The sequence below is a fragment of the Protobothrops mucrosquamatus genome, unplaced genomic scaffold (assembly GCF_001527695.2).
Source record: "Protobothrops mucrosquamatus isolate PMUCROS unplaced genomic scaffold, P.Mucros_1.0 scaffold966, whole genome shotgun sequence".
Classification (NCBI taxonomy): Eukaryota; Metazoa; Chordata; class Lepidosauria; order Squamata; family Viperidae; genus Protobothrops; species Protobothrops mucrosquamatus.
Window position 1 is genome coordinate 399,842 of NW_015387209.1, and position 12,135 is coordinate 411,976.

Here is a 12,135-nt window from a genome sequence, read left to right on the forward strand (position 1 = left end):
ACAAAGTCTATCCCTGTCCCTTATCTCTGAAGTAATGTTAAGACTATGAAGCCATATAATGGCATTTAGAAACTGCTTCTGTACTGTTTTCTCCCTTGTTGATTTCTGAGAAATGAGTTTCTGAGTTTGCTGCATGTTTTGTGTTACTTTTTGAAAGATTTATGACTCCAATAAAACTTTTGAGTCCATTATCAGAAGCTCTCTCCCCTTTTGTGTGTATGTGCACACACACGTATGTGTATGTAACTGACAAAACAGAACTGCCAATTTTGCCTAAGAAACTATATTCTTCAGGAATAGAAATAACGTCTGCTATATAAAAGGATATTTTGCTTTCAGATAACAATTATTGCAAGAGAAAACATCAGCATTAATCCAACCATATATAATGTATATTTAAACTATTAATTTTTAATAAAAATGTATACATTATCTTGAATTGACTCTTGACAATATGATGGAATTAATTTTTATTGCTTTCTTTTAGGGTGTTTTTTTACTTCAATATCTATCTTATATAACCCTGGAATTTTCTGGTGTCCTCTCCAATATCAGTTGAATCTGACTTCTTTAGCTGTTTCAAAAATCAAGACAATTTGACTAGGTGAGAGAAGATAGGAATTAATTTCTGGAAGGGCTGTGCATATTCAGGTGGTGTTCAATCTATTCATCTACTAAGTGTCTCCAAACAGATCTGTATTCTGTTCTATGCAGGGATGCTATAGATTTGGATTGAACAGAATAACATGGTGTTGCTTATGTTGCTTAAATAAGTCTGTTTCAATCTTTCCAAAATGACCTTATCAAATTCAGTGATTATGCTAAATAGAAGTAGACTGTGTTTTTTTTTATATATCTTCATTACATGCCCTCCGGCAGTACTGCATTATCAAGAAATTGTACTTAAACGTTTTACAAGTAAAGTTCAAACACAATGTATTATTATTGATTACAGCTTTTTATTCTATAATTGTACAAAACTACTGACCAGTGGTAAAATTTTAAATTTACAAATGTACTTCTAAACAAATTTTTGAACTCAGCTATATAATTATGCATGAAACACACAAATCCAGTACATTCAAAGGAATTCATTTCCTCCATCACACTGCATGCAGCATGATTTGCAAAGAAAACAGTGCAATAATAATGGTATTTTACATGATAGGCAAAAATAGGAAACTTAACAGAAATAGGAGTTTCCTGCATACATACATATGAGTAAATGTTTTCATATTTTTTCATTACATGTATAATATGCATTGGATTAAACATTGGTCCTTAACATACAACAGCCTATTTTCAATTAAAAAAATGTGAAGCAGTATAAAAATCCAGAGTGTTAAAATAAAAAGGGCAAGATAATTAAAAATGCTAACAAGTTTATTCCAGAAACTAGGGGAAAAAATGAAGATTTCAAGTAGAGTGGAAGGCTACTCGTTTAAATAGCCAAGATTTACATCCATTACACAAGTGGATACTTAATCTACACAAGGAAATATTAGAACAGGTCTTTCCCATTGAAACATTGTACATATTTTTATTTTAATCCTCAGTCATTTTGCTCAGAAATCTACACTTTGTTAAAACAAAAAAAATGAAGCTGGTTGTCAGTGGTTAGAATTTTATTATGGCTATTTTTTAGTATTAACAAACAACATTGCAGTTTCATTGTACAAGAATATGTACTCCAATATTGGGTCCTTCATAGTTATCAAAAGAAAAAAAAACTGATGTATTTTTCTGTAATTATACATCCTTTTACATTTTTCCCAAATTAAAATTGAAAGTAACAGATACCACAACATTTTTGAATAGATATGGTACAACTTTGAAAATATACTTATATATACATACCTCATTGCTGTGCGAACTCCATCAAGGCACTGTTATAAATCAAGTATCTTATCACCCACTCTCAAAAGATGCCAAAAAAATTAGGAAAGAAACACAGTAACTCACTTAGTTCACAGTTAGGTATCCTATATATATATAATAGCATTAAAAATTCTAAAGAAGAAACATCCATCCAGACAAGAAATAACATCATGGTGAATAAAACAACTTTTACTCTCATCCCATTTCATTAATGTTGAGTTGGCAAGAAGATCTTCATGAAGGCACAGGAGGGTAGTGAGCTGTAAAATCATTTGATATATTTTACAGAATAGTTGTCAAAAGAAACTTTTTCATGAAAAATGAGTATATTGTACTCTTAAGCGATAACTAAAAGTTAAAAAGCAGCCCACTGTAGGATACAAGAATTATATATTGCAAGTAGTCTACTTACTATTTTACACAACACATTTCATTGTAGTTATATTGATGATTACATGGCACATTGAAGGCTTATAGTGCATTTTTTTTAAACAAACACACAAACAAGTCAACACACAATTCTGATTATTTTTTACTTTTAAGTACTAAACGTCATAGGGAAACTATTGCCTTAGAGGTCTACAAACTGTCAGGTCACAGTTTCCTTATTAGTATATGCAGGAAAAAATCTAGATGAAAGAATGTAGAATCATATTCATAAAACTAAATATCATATAAACATTGTATTGACTGGGTTATAACCAGACATATCGTACAAAAAGTAGTTAGGCAACAGATTCCTCAGTTCACACCAGGAACTTACTTGAAGATGCAAAAAAAATGTTAAGCTTTTAAGCTGTGCTTGACACAGGAGTGCTTTAGACTCCAGTAATACGGACAATGTAACTGAAAATGTAACTGATTTGGGAAATTAGAAGATAAATGTTTAAAAGAAAGCATCTGAATAATAGTTCAGCTATAACTGAAGACATATTAGCAGACAGAAATAGATGTAATATGGTATTTATATTAGGAGACACTGTCAAAACAGTGGAAACCAAATAAATCCAACAGTTACAATCACTGAACATTTATGTACAGATAGGTAGTTGCTCCAAATGCATATAAATAAATGTAAATCAGAACATATGTATTTGTACTTTATGCTATTCTTTTATAAAATCATACATACCAGTAACTGCATTTCAATCAATTTATAAAGCATCTGAATTATGGCTGCATTCAACCAGTTTACTCCAACGCTAATACATTTTTCATTCTAAACTGTAGCACTTTTAAAACATAATAATTTAAGGCAGGCAGGAAACTGTAACTGTGGGCTACAGCTACTTTTTTCATTCTGGTATTCTCAGAAGATGTTGGAAAAATAATTCCCAGATGTTAGAAACTCCATTTTGAAGTATTCCAACATCTTTAAAACAGGTAGGTTTGGGATGGAAGTACTAGAATCCTGAACTGACCAAATGTAAATTATGTATCTCTAAATGAAAACTTTATATTTGCTATAAATATATAAATCATGTAAGATATATGCTTCTTGCTGTTCTGTAAATTGACTATAAGTATTCAGTAAATACTATGTAAAATATAAAAAAACAGAATAGCGGGAGTAATGTAGCTGTAATTTGATCTATCTTTTTAAATTTAATGCAGCCCAATCCAGATTTGCTGAATTTACTTACAGAGTAAAAACAGCTCAATATTTTAGCATAAAGAAAATAAGGGTAAATGTGCTATATTCTGAAGCATTTAAAGCCAAATATTTCTTAAACAGAAACTGAGTAGCAGATGAACTTTCCAGAGTCACTTATTCTTGGAACTAAAATGTTGCTACCCAAAATTTATTTTTACAGTATAAATATTCAGATGCAGTTATGTTCAAATTATGTAACGTGAAAGGACAAAATAAATGTTAACATACTTTTAAAATACAGATAGGATCTTATATGTAAATCCTAAGAATTTTATGATTAACTTAAAATAGCTTTCTTTTTTACATTGTCTAAATAATGTAGTTTCTATTCCTCTGCATCTCATTATTAGCATCCCTAAAGTTAAATAAACAGTAACAGTCAATAAGAGTTTCAATTTGGGAAGAAAGGAATCAAAATACTGCTTGGCACAAAAGTGGTTTACTTCTCTGGAATGAAATGTTTTTTCTCTTAAACTGACTAATACTATTAGCAAAGATCCACTGTTACAAACTAAGGGAAAAACCCTCATTAACTATCCCTGAAAATTGATGCAGTTAATGTGATGTTGATGATTAATAGCTTACATGTTCGTAATGACCATGAACAGCTGAGTAGTTTAATTTTTCTGCAGTTATCCCTTGGCATTATTTTCTTATTGAAGTAAGGTTGATTAAACTTAGGAAGAAAAGTCTTAGGTCAAAATTTACTTCTTTTGCTAGCATGTCCAATAGGGATTGATTATAACAAAACAGGGTCCTCAAATTCCAAACTGGTATATTCTATATTGGTATTTATAATAGTTTATGACACCTTAGAACATGCAAGGCAGTTATCCAGCATTTGGAAGATGTGAAGAGGAAGTACTGGCACATAAGCATTGTCCATGTCATCTGGCTAGGATGGAATAATAAACTATTCCATATGAGCCCGATCTTTTGAGTCAAAGGTCTGAATCTTCTGGGCCCCTAGATAATATTGCCTTATTTGAAGCCAAACCAAGCTTTAAAGATGGTCCCATGAAGATAATAATCCCGTAATAATTCTATTTCATAGATATTCTTCTGTCCAGATATTCTATTTGAATAAGTAATTGATTATAAGTTGCAGAAGAACCATCAGCAAAATGAAGACATAGTGCTTGAATTGAAAGAAGTTATTATCTGGCGTTGGCAAACTTGAAGTCATTCGTGTTCTTAATGCTGTAATGTCCCTATTTAAAAAAACAATGAATTTAGTTAAATCCACAGATTGCCAATTTTTAAGTAAGCATTATAGACCCATCAAAAATTTGAAAAAATGATTGGACAGACAACTTTAATTTCATAACAATGATTTCTCAAGCAGGGTAGTACACTGGAATTTTAAAATGCTTAGTTCTCAAGTTAATTGGACTTTGCAGTAATTTATCAGCTTCTAAATTAAAATAATGGGGAAATTCTGGTACAACATTATTCTAGCAAGGTATAAGACATGCTATATAGTTGATATAGATATGTGTAAAGTAAAAAGAGGATGACTGGATAATGGAATACTGAAACAAAGTTATTGAAGCATTGCTCTTATACATTTCAAAAGAGTTGTGTAAAAAAAAAACTCACACTGGACTGATTGCTTCTTTAGAAGGCTAGGCAGTCTCTTCCATCTTTTAATTGTAGCATTTATTACATTTAAAAAAACATATTCATGCAATTCTTCTCTCCATATATTCAATAATTTTTTAAACTACCTCTGAATTAATTTTTAACCTATGACTTACGTTCCGTCCAATAATTTATGTTTTACTATCATACACGTACTGTACAGTCACATATTTATTAAGTATCACATGAATAGATGATAGTGCATATCTTGACCCGCAATTCCAAGTGGCTTAATAGGGTTTGACATGTAGAGGATCAAATTTTAAATATTTAAGTATATAAATATTAAATATATTAAAGGTAACATAGAAATAAATGTAGCCAATAAATAGCTATCGGCTTGTATTTCCTAAAAAATCCACAAATTCATTAAACCCTTGCCAATCAGCATCACAATTGTGAGAGTGAGATGAATGGAGATTCACTTCACCTATCAGAAAATCCAATAAGCATTCTGGAAGGTTGCCTGGTCTGGATTCCAGAAATAACCCCCTATAATTCATATCACGACAAGTGTACTACATTCTGACTTGGCTCCCAAATCAGAAGCAAATTCAGATTTTAAAAAAATAATCTTTTTTCCTATTAGTTAGCATGATAACTTTAAATATCTACCTTGTTGTTTTTTCATTAGAGCATGATAACATTTAAAGTACATTAAACCATTTTGAAGGGATGAAATACTCCAAATGTCAGAGAAGGTACTGAATATTGATTCACTGTGTATTGAATAAAGACTTGACAAGCATACCAATAGTTTCTCCAGGGGAATGTGTGTGTCAAAACAGTCAAGATAGCGTAGCAGCAGTATGATCAAACCCCTGCTCCTTTATACACATCATAACATACAAATGAAGAAGAGCTTAAATCAAGACCTCCAATTTTGACTATTTTCATCCTTGATGTGGGCACCATGGCCGTACAGTGTTTGTTTAACAAGGATCTTTTTATCTATTAACAGGATTTTAGTGAAGTTCAGATCATAATGTAGGTCACAGTATTGCAAGATTATGGATAGTTCTTGGAGAATTCACAAACTCTCTTACTATTGTAATTATGTTTTATGTCTATTGTAAGTATATTTAAAGAAACAAATTCATACTGTTCTTCATTGGGTCAGTACAAGGCATTTGGATCTACTTCTGAAGCTTACAAAGCACTATTTCTGGCAGAAAAAGTACTCATTATAAGCTCAGCTTCAGGATGACATGATGTCCCACAAAGCTTCTGAATGGTTTACTGAATCTGAAAGTTTAACTCTTACTAAAAAAAAGGTATATGTACTTAGAAAAATATGTATCCTTTTCTGTAAGTAGGCAAATGCTCACCTCATGTTCTGGGATTCCCATTTACTTATTAAAATAAATGGGAATCCCAGAATATCTCATGAGAAACCTATATACAGCCATGAAGGACAGAATATGGCAAAAGACAGAAAATCAGCAAACGATTAAGACAAGGCTGGCTATTCTCCCTTTATTTATTCAACTATATGCTGACTATATATTGGGGGAAGCTGCATGGGAAGAAGTTGTTTTAAAACTTGAGGAAGAAAAATCAATAACCTGTGTTATGCTGATAACATTATTTTGATAGCAGAAAATGCAAAGGATCTGCAAGCTGTAGTAATGAAAGTCAAGGAACAGGATGAAAAAATGGATCTAATGTTAAATAAAATTGTAATAACAACAGGTATAGCAACCAGTCTTGTAAACGACAGTAAAGATATTGAAGAATAGCTTCTCCTGTAGTACCAACAGTAAAGGAACCAGCAGTGAAAGCCTTGGAAAAAGCTGGGATGTATCTTTGCCTACAAAGATCAGAATAATATAGACAATGGTATTCTGTGATGCTTTATGGAAGCAAAATTTGATTTTTGAAGAAACAGAATTTTGAAATTTAGTGTTGGAAAATAATTCTGTGAATGGTTAGCCAAACAAACAAATAAATGGATTATTAAACAAATCAATCTATAATTCTCACTTGACGGACAAATGAGCAGGATTAAAATATTATACTTTGGACACCTTATGCAAAGGTCTAGCTATTTTAAGAAATCTATAATGCTGAGAAAAATGAAAGAAAAGAGAAGACAACTAGCAACAACATCAATGGACTACTTTAAAGCATGATCAACTAAAAGGCAAGTTATGTTCCTTAGTGCTCTCTGAGCTTGTTTTCTTGCAGACATTTCACTACCCAACCATATAACATTTTCAGTGTTATCATCAATTTGGAAGAAAAACAAATTGACCTCAAAATATGAAAGTGAAATCTACATAAAGGGGCCTTATTAGATGATGCAAATACATATATTTATGCATGAAATTAAACAAGAAGTAGCCTGAAGTATTTGTGAAATTACATAGAATAAATATGCTACAGAGTAAGGATCTTCAAAGAATATAAAGATATGAACATGTATCAATTGCATTTAAAGGAAGTGTACCTACTACCTAATTCATCTATGCTAAATCTTCTTTCCCTTCATTCCACACATTTTGTTTTGCACTATACCTAATAATAAAGGGAAAATCTTGGAAAAGTCTTTGCTTTCACACCAAGATATTAGTATGTATGTCCCCATATATATTTTTTTTATTAAAATGTTACCTTTTTTTTGCATTGATCTCTGATTTTCAGTAGTTTTGCATTTTGAAACTGAAAGGCATGATAGAAATGTTTTAAGCAGTAACTTAAAAAATTATCATATGAAAATGTGTACTTTAGTCAGATCATATACTGATTAAGAGAACATAACTGTAGCATTATCTCTCACCAGAGTTTTAGTTATCGAGACATTTAAAGGGTCAAGGTTTGCTCTAAATCCCAGGTCAATAAATTGACATCTTTAAGTTTTTATGTACTTAGTTACATTTCCCCCTTAATGCCCACAATTTTCTGCCCCACCTGATTTTATTTTACTTAAATGAAATGGAGGCTACCATGCAGCAAAGTAACAGTGTCAAACACAATCTATGTTTTCAATAATATCTCTAGAACCCAGAGATGTATGCTTTGAGTATAACATGAGGGATGAGTGTAACCTAGTGCTTTTTTTGGATATGTGCCCAATACAAGTTATGCTGAAGTAGTAGGGAGCGTTATGGGAATTTAGAGAGTACGGAGCAACATTAATGGAGCAACAGTAACAGTCCCGTCATGTTTACATTAGGAATGTGATTTTTAAAAAGTACTGCAAACATACCTCCGAATATCTTCCTGTGTTAACTTTATAGATTCAATGGCACTTTGCAGTTCAGCAAGGTCTACTGTTTTCTTTCGGATTCTTGTGTTATGTTTGAGTTGTGCTTCAGAAGTAATTCAAAATTAGTCAAACAGGTAAAATATATAAACCATGTAGAAACCAAATTATTTTAGTTTACCATATATGAATTAAAACTCATTTTTTTCTCATTTTAAAAATGATTTTACAAGCCAGGATAGACAGGAAGACAGACAGGTAGCCTTTATTGTCATTTTTTTTTACTGAGGGCAAACTGGGACACATAAAAAATGAAATTGTTCCCTGCTCTCAAAAGTGTACACATACATAACACACACATAAACATGCTGTATACATACATATGTATACCTATACCCTTACATATAAATATTAATCACTGTCCATCTTGAATACATAGCAGAAAGAGGAAGCTTGAGAGTTCACAAGGTTGATACTGTATGGAACAAAACTATGGCTGAATCTGGATGTTCTGCTTCAGATACCACGGAGCCTCCTCCCAGATGTTAACAAGGAAAACAGGTCGTGAAGAGGATATGTAGTGTCCAGGCAATCCTGCGGACCCTGCTCAAGCAACACTTATATGCTATGTCCTGGACAGAAGGGAGTGAACTGCCAATAATCTTTTCTGCTATCCTCACCACTCTCTGTACCACCTTCCTGTCTGAAGCAGTGATGCTTCCAAACCAGACTCTAATGCAATATGACAGGATGCTCTCGATCATCCCTCTGTAGAAAGTGGTAAGGATAGGGGAAGGAAGATGTACTTTTCTCATGCAGAAAATGCAGGTGCTGCTGTGCCCGCTTCACCAGTGTCTCGCTGTTGAGCGACCAAGCCAGCCTACTCCACAGGTGAATTATTAATACACAGAAGAGTGTGGCTATGCCTCCCCTTTCTGAAATTGACAATGATCTCTTGACATTGTTGATTTCTTCTTCTGTCAGACAATGATCTGACAGAAGATGATATTAAATACTAAATAAATTTAACATGGAAACCCCGTTTGGTGTAGTGGTTTAAGGCACTGGGTTAGAAAACTGGACACTAAGGGTCTATTTTTGTCTTGGACATAAAGCTAGCGGAGTGATTTCGGCCAGCCCATCTCTCTAAGCCCTAGGAAGGAGGCAACAGCAAATCACTCCAAAAAATCTTATCATGAAATCTGCAGGGTCTAAACCAGGCAACTGCCAAGAATCAACAATGATTTGAAGCCACCAAAACAAAAAATCAAAAATAGTATCTTTAGTTTACAGATAATGAAATTTAGGCATGCTTGTACTTTATTCATCATAGTTTTAAAAAGAAGGGCAAAGCAAACCAATGTAGCATTTACCTTCACTTCCTGATGAGTCTGGATTATCAGGTTCTGGTGAGGAGAAGCCACATTCTTCTTTCTTAGACTTAGCAGACCGTTTTATTTTTGCAACAGTAACCTGTAATACACATTTTTGTCAGTTTTATTGCTCAGAAACAAAAAGATAGTTATGCTTAGCAGCCTTCTGCTGATGTGCAAGAAATGAGTGGTAGAAATCTTTGTTTACCCTATCTTCTTGCAACCCCACTTCACTTGCCATACTGGAGGACAAAAGATGACACTGAGAGGAAAAATAACTGAGAAAATAAACATTCTGGCCATTTCTTTCAGCATAAAAAAATTGATTATCTTTTGGTTCCAGAAATGCAAATATGATTCCAATCCTATACAGCAAGGATGGGCAGGACTTGCAAATCATTTTTTAAAATTATTCATTTATAAATTATTAAGCCACCTTTCATAATTATAATGAATCCCAAAGTAGTATTATTTGTGGCCTTGGTTAATTTCAGTAGTGCAATTTACAACTGAAAATCAGCAACAAAACTTTCCTCTATTTTTAGTTGGGAAAAGGAAACTTTTGGTAGGGAATTATGATGGGCTGAAAAAGCAGAGAGAGATAGCAGCTGAGAACTCTGGCTGGAGGGTGGATTCTGGATGTCACAATCTCCCTGAATCAAAGGGAAATCCTAAAATAACCCATATGGACTCCAAACTGCAGCTCTTTCTGTGTAAAAATGTGTAGAAACAAAGTTTTTTACAATTGGTTTAGGATTTGAGCTGCTGGGAATCTTGGGATTCCATTCACAGTGACAATTGCAATATAGCCTATATAGACATTAATCTGTGAACAGAGATTTGCTCTACCACAAAAAATAAGATGCCTTACAACATTCTTCTGCTTATTTCTAAACATCACACTACTATTCCAGTGTTGATGCAAATGACAGAAGCCTAATAAGGTAGCAGGATATTCTATTAACTACTCCAAACAGAGACTGAAGCCAGTAGGTGAAGATGTGGTTATCCATCCATTAAAGGAATATAAATACCATATTTGTATCAACCATTAAATATTTAAATACATTCATGCTGAAAGATATGGCTCAATTAGTAACATTAGACATAAATTCAATAAAGAGGTTTCTTTAGATATGGCTAGATGAGAGTCATTAAAACTCAACCTTTGAGGAAAGATGAATATCTAAAATGAATATTTTTTCCAAATTAATTTATGTTCTGGGAGGAATTTCCATGTTTACAATAAAAAAAAATCAAAATAAAACTGAATTATGAAAAACAAAGTAATTTTGAATTTGTGAATAAACCAGGGAAATTGTTGGTTTGTCAATTGTGAAGAGAAAGAGAAAATAAAATGATATTGAAATTATAAATGGGAGATATTATATTAATGGATAATGTGGCTATTTTATTTTTTATCAATATTATTCTAATTTGCGTAAAGGATATGAACATTCTTCTCCAAAAAACAGGAATTTTTAGATATAATTTTATAAAATGGGTGAAATCAATATATACTTCATAGACAGCACAAATAATTCTTAATGGATATTTAGCCAAACTATGTGAGATACAAAAAAAGAAAAAGACAAGTTGCCTATTGTCCCTTTTCTTCTTTACTTTAGCTCTTAAAATATAGAGACATAAGACAAGATGAGAAGATTGTAGTGGTAAAGATTAAAGGGGTGACATAAATTAAGAACTTTTGCAGATGATCTAGTGTTGGCTTGGGAAGTCCCTTTAAAGGGAACTGAATTATTAATGAATAAATTGAAGAATATGGTGAATTAGCAGGTTTTAAGATTAATAAACTGAAGGAAGATATGTTTATCAAAAACATGGAAATACAAGATCAAACAGAATTGATGAATAAAATGTGTTTTAATATTGAGAAGAAGGTCAAATATTTGGCTATTACTATGACAAATATGAACTGTATATTATAAAACTATATGTTATAATTGTTATAAAATAATTATGTGAAGAATAGATTGATGTTAAAGAAGTTATGTTAAGGTTGGCAAAAATAGAATGGTCATTGCTGGGGAGAATTTTTGTGATTCAAATGAATGTTTTACCAAGGACTTTATTTTTGTTTCAGACAATAGCTGTTTTGATAACTGATGCTTTGTTTAAGAAGAATATATTTAAGGGGGAAAAAACCACTAGTTTTTGTTTTTTGTTTTTTTTTTTCATAAAAATTTTATTATTTTCAACATAAAAAAGAAATCAATCACAAATACATCACAATTAATAAAAACCCCTCCCCACCCCCACCCGGACTTCCCAAACCAAATCCCAGGATATTATTCATCTAAAAGTAACCTTATATTAATACCCCTAACTCCACAAAGTATAATTCTACATAAATAGGTGGAATA

At 32.1% G+C, this 12,135-nt stretch overlaps 1 protein-coding gene across 1 annotated transcript in view; it reads right to left on the minus strand.

The window, feature by feature from the left end:
* Positions 1-1,609: 1,609 nt before the first annotated feature.
* The window catches only part of OSBPL8 (oxysterol binding protein like 8), a 98,910-nt gene continuing 88,384 nt past the window's right edge, over positions 1,610-12,135 (minus strand). Inside the window, exons 22-24 of the mRNA XM_015819682.1 lie at positions 9,752-9,851; positions 8,382-8,484; positions 1,610-4,743 (exon numbers count right to left, since the gene is read on the minus strand). Of these exons, the coding sequence (XP_015675168.1) occupies positions 4,608-4,743; positions 8,382-8,484; positions 9,752-9,851 (339 nt within the window). The 3' untranslated portion in view covers positions 1,610-4,607. The remainder of the gene's footprint in view (positions 4,744-8,381; positions 8,485-9,751; positions 9,852-12,135) is intronic.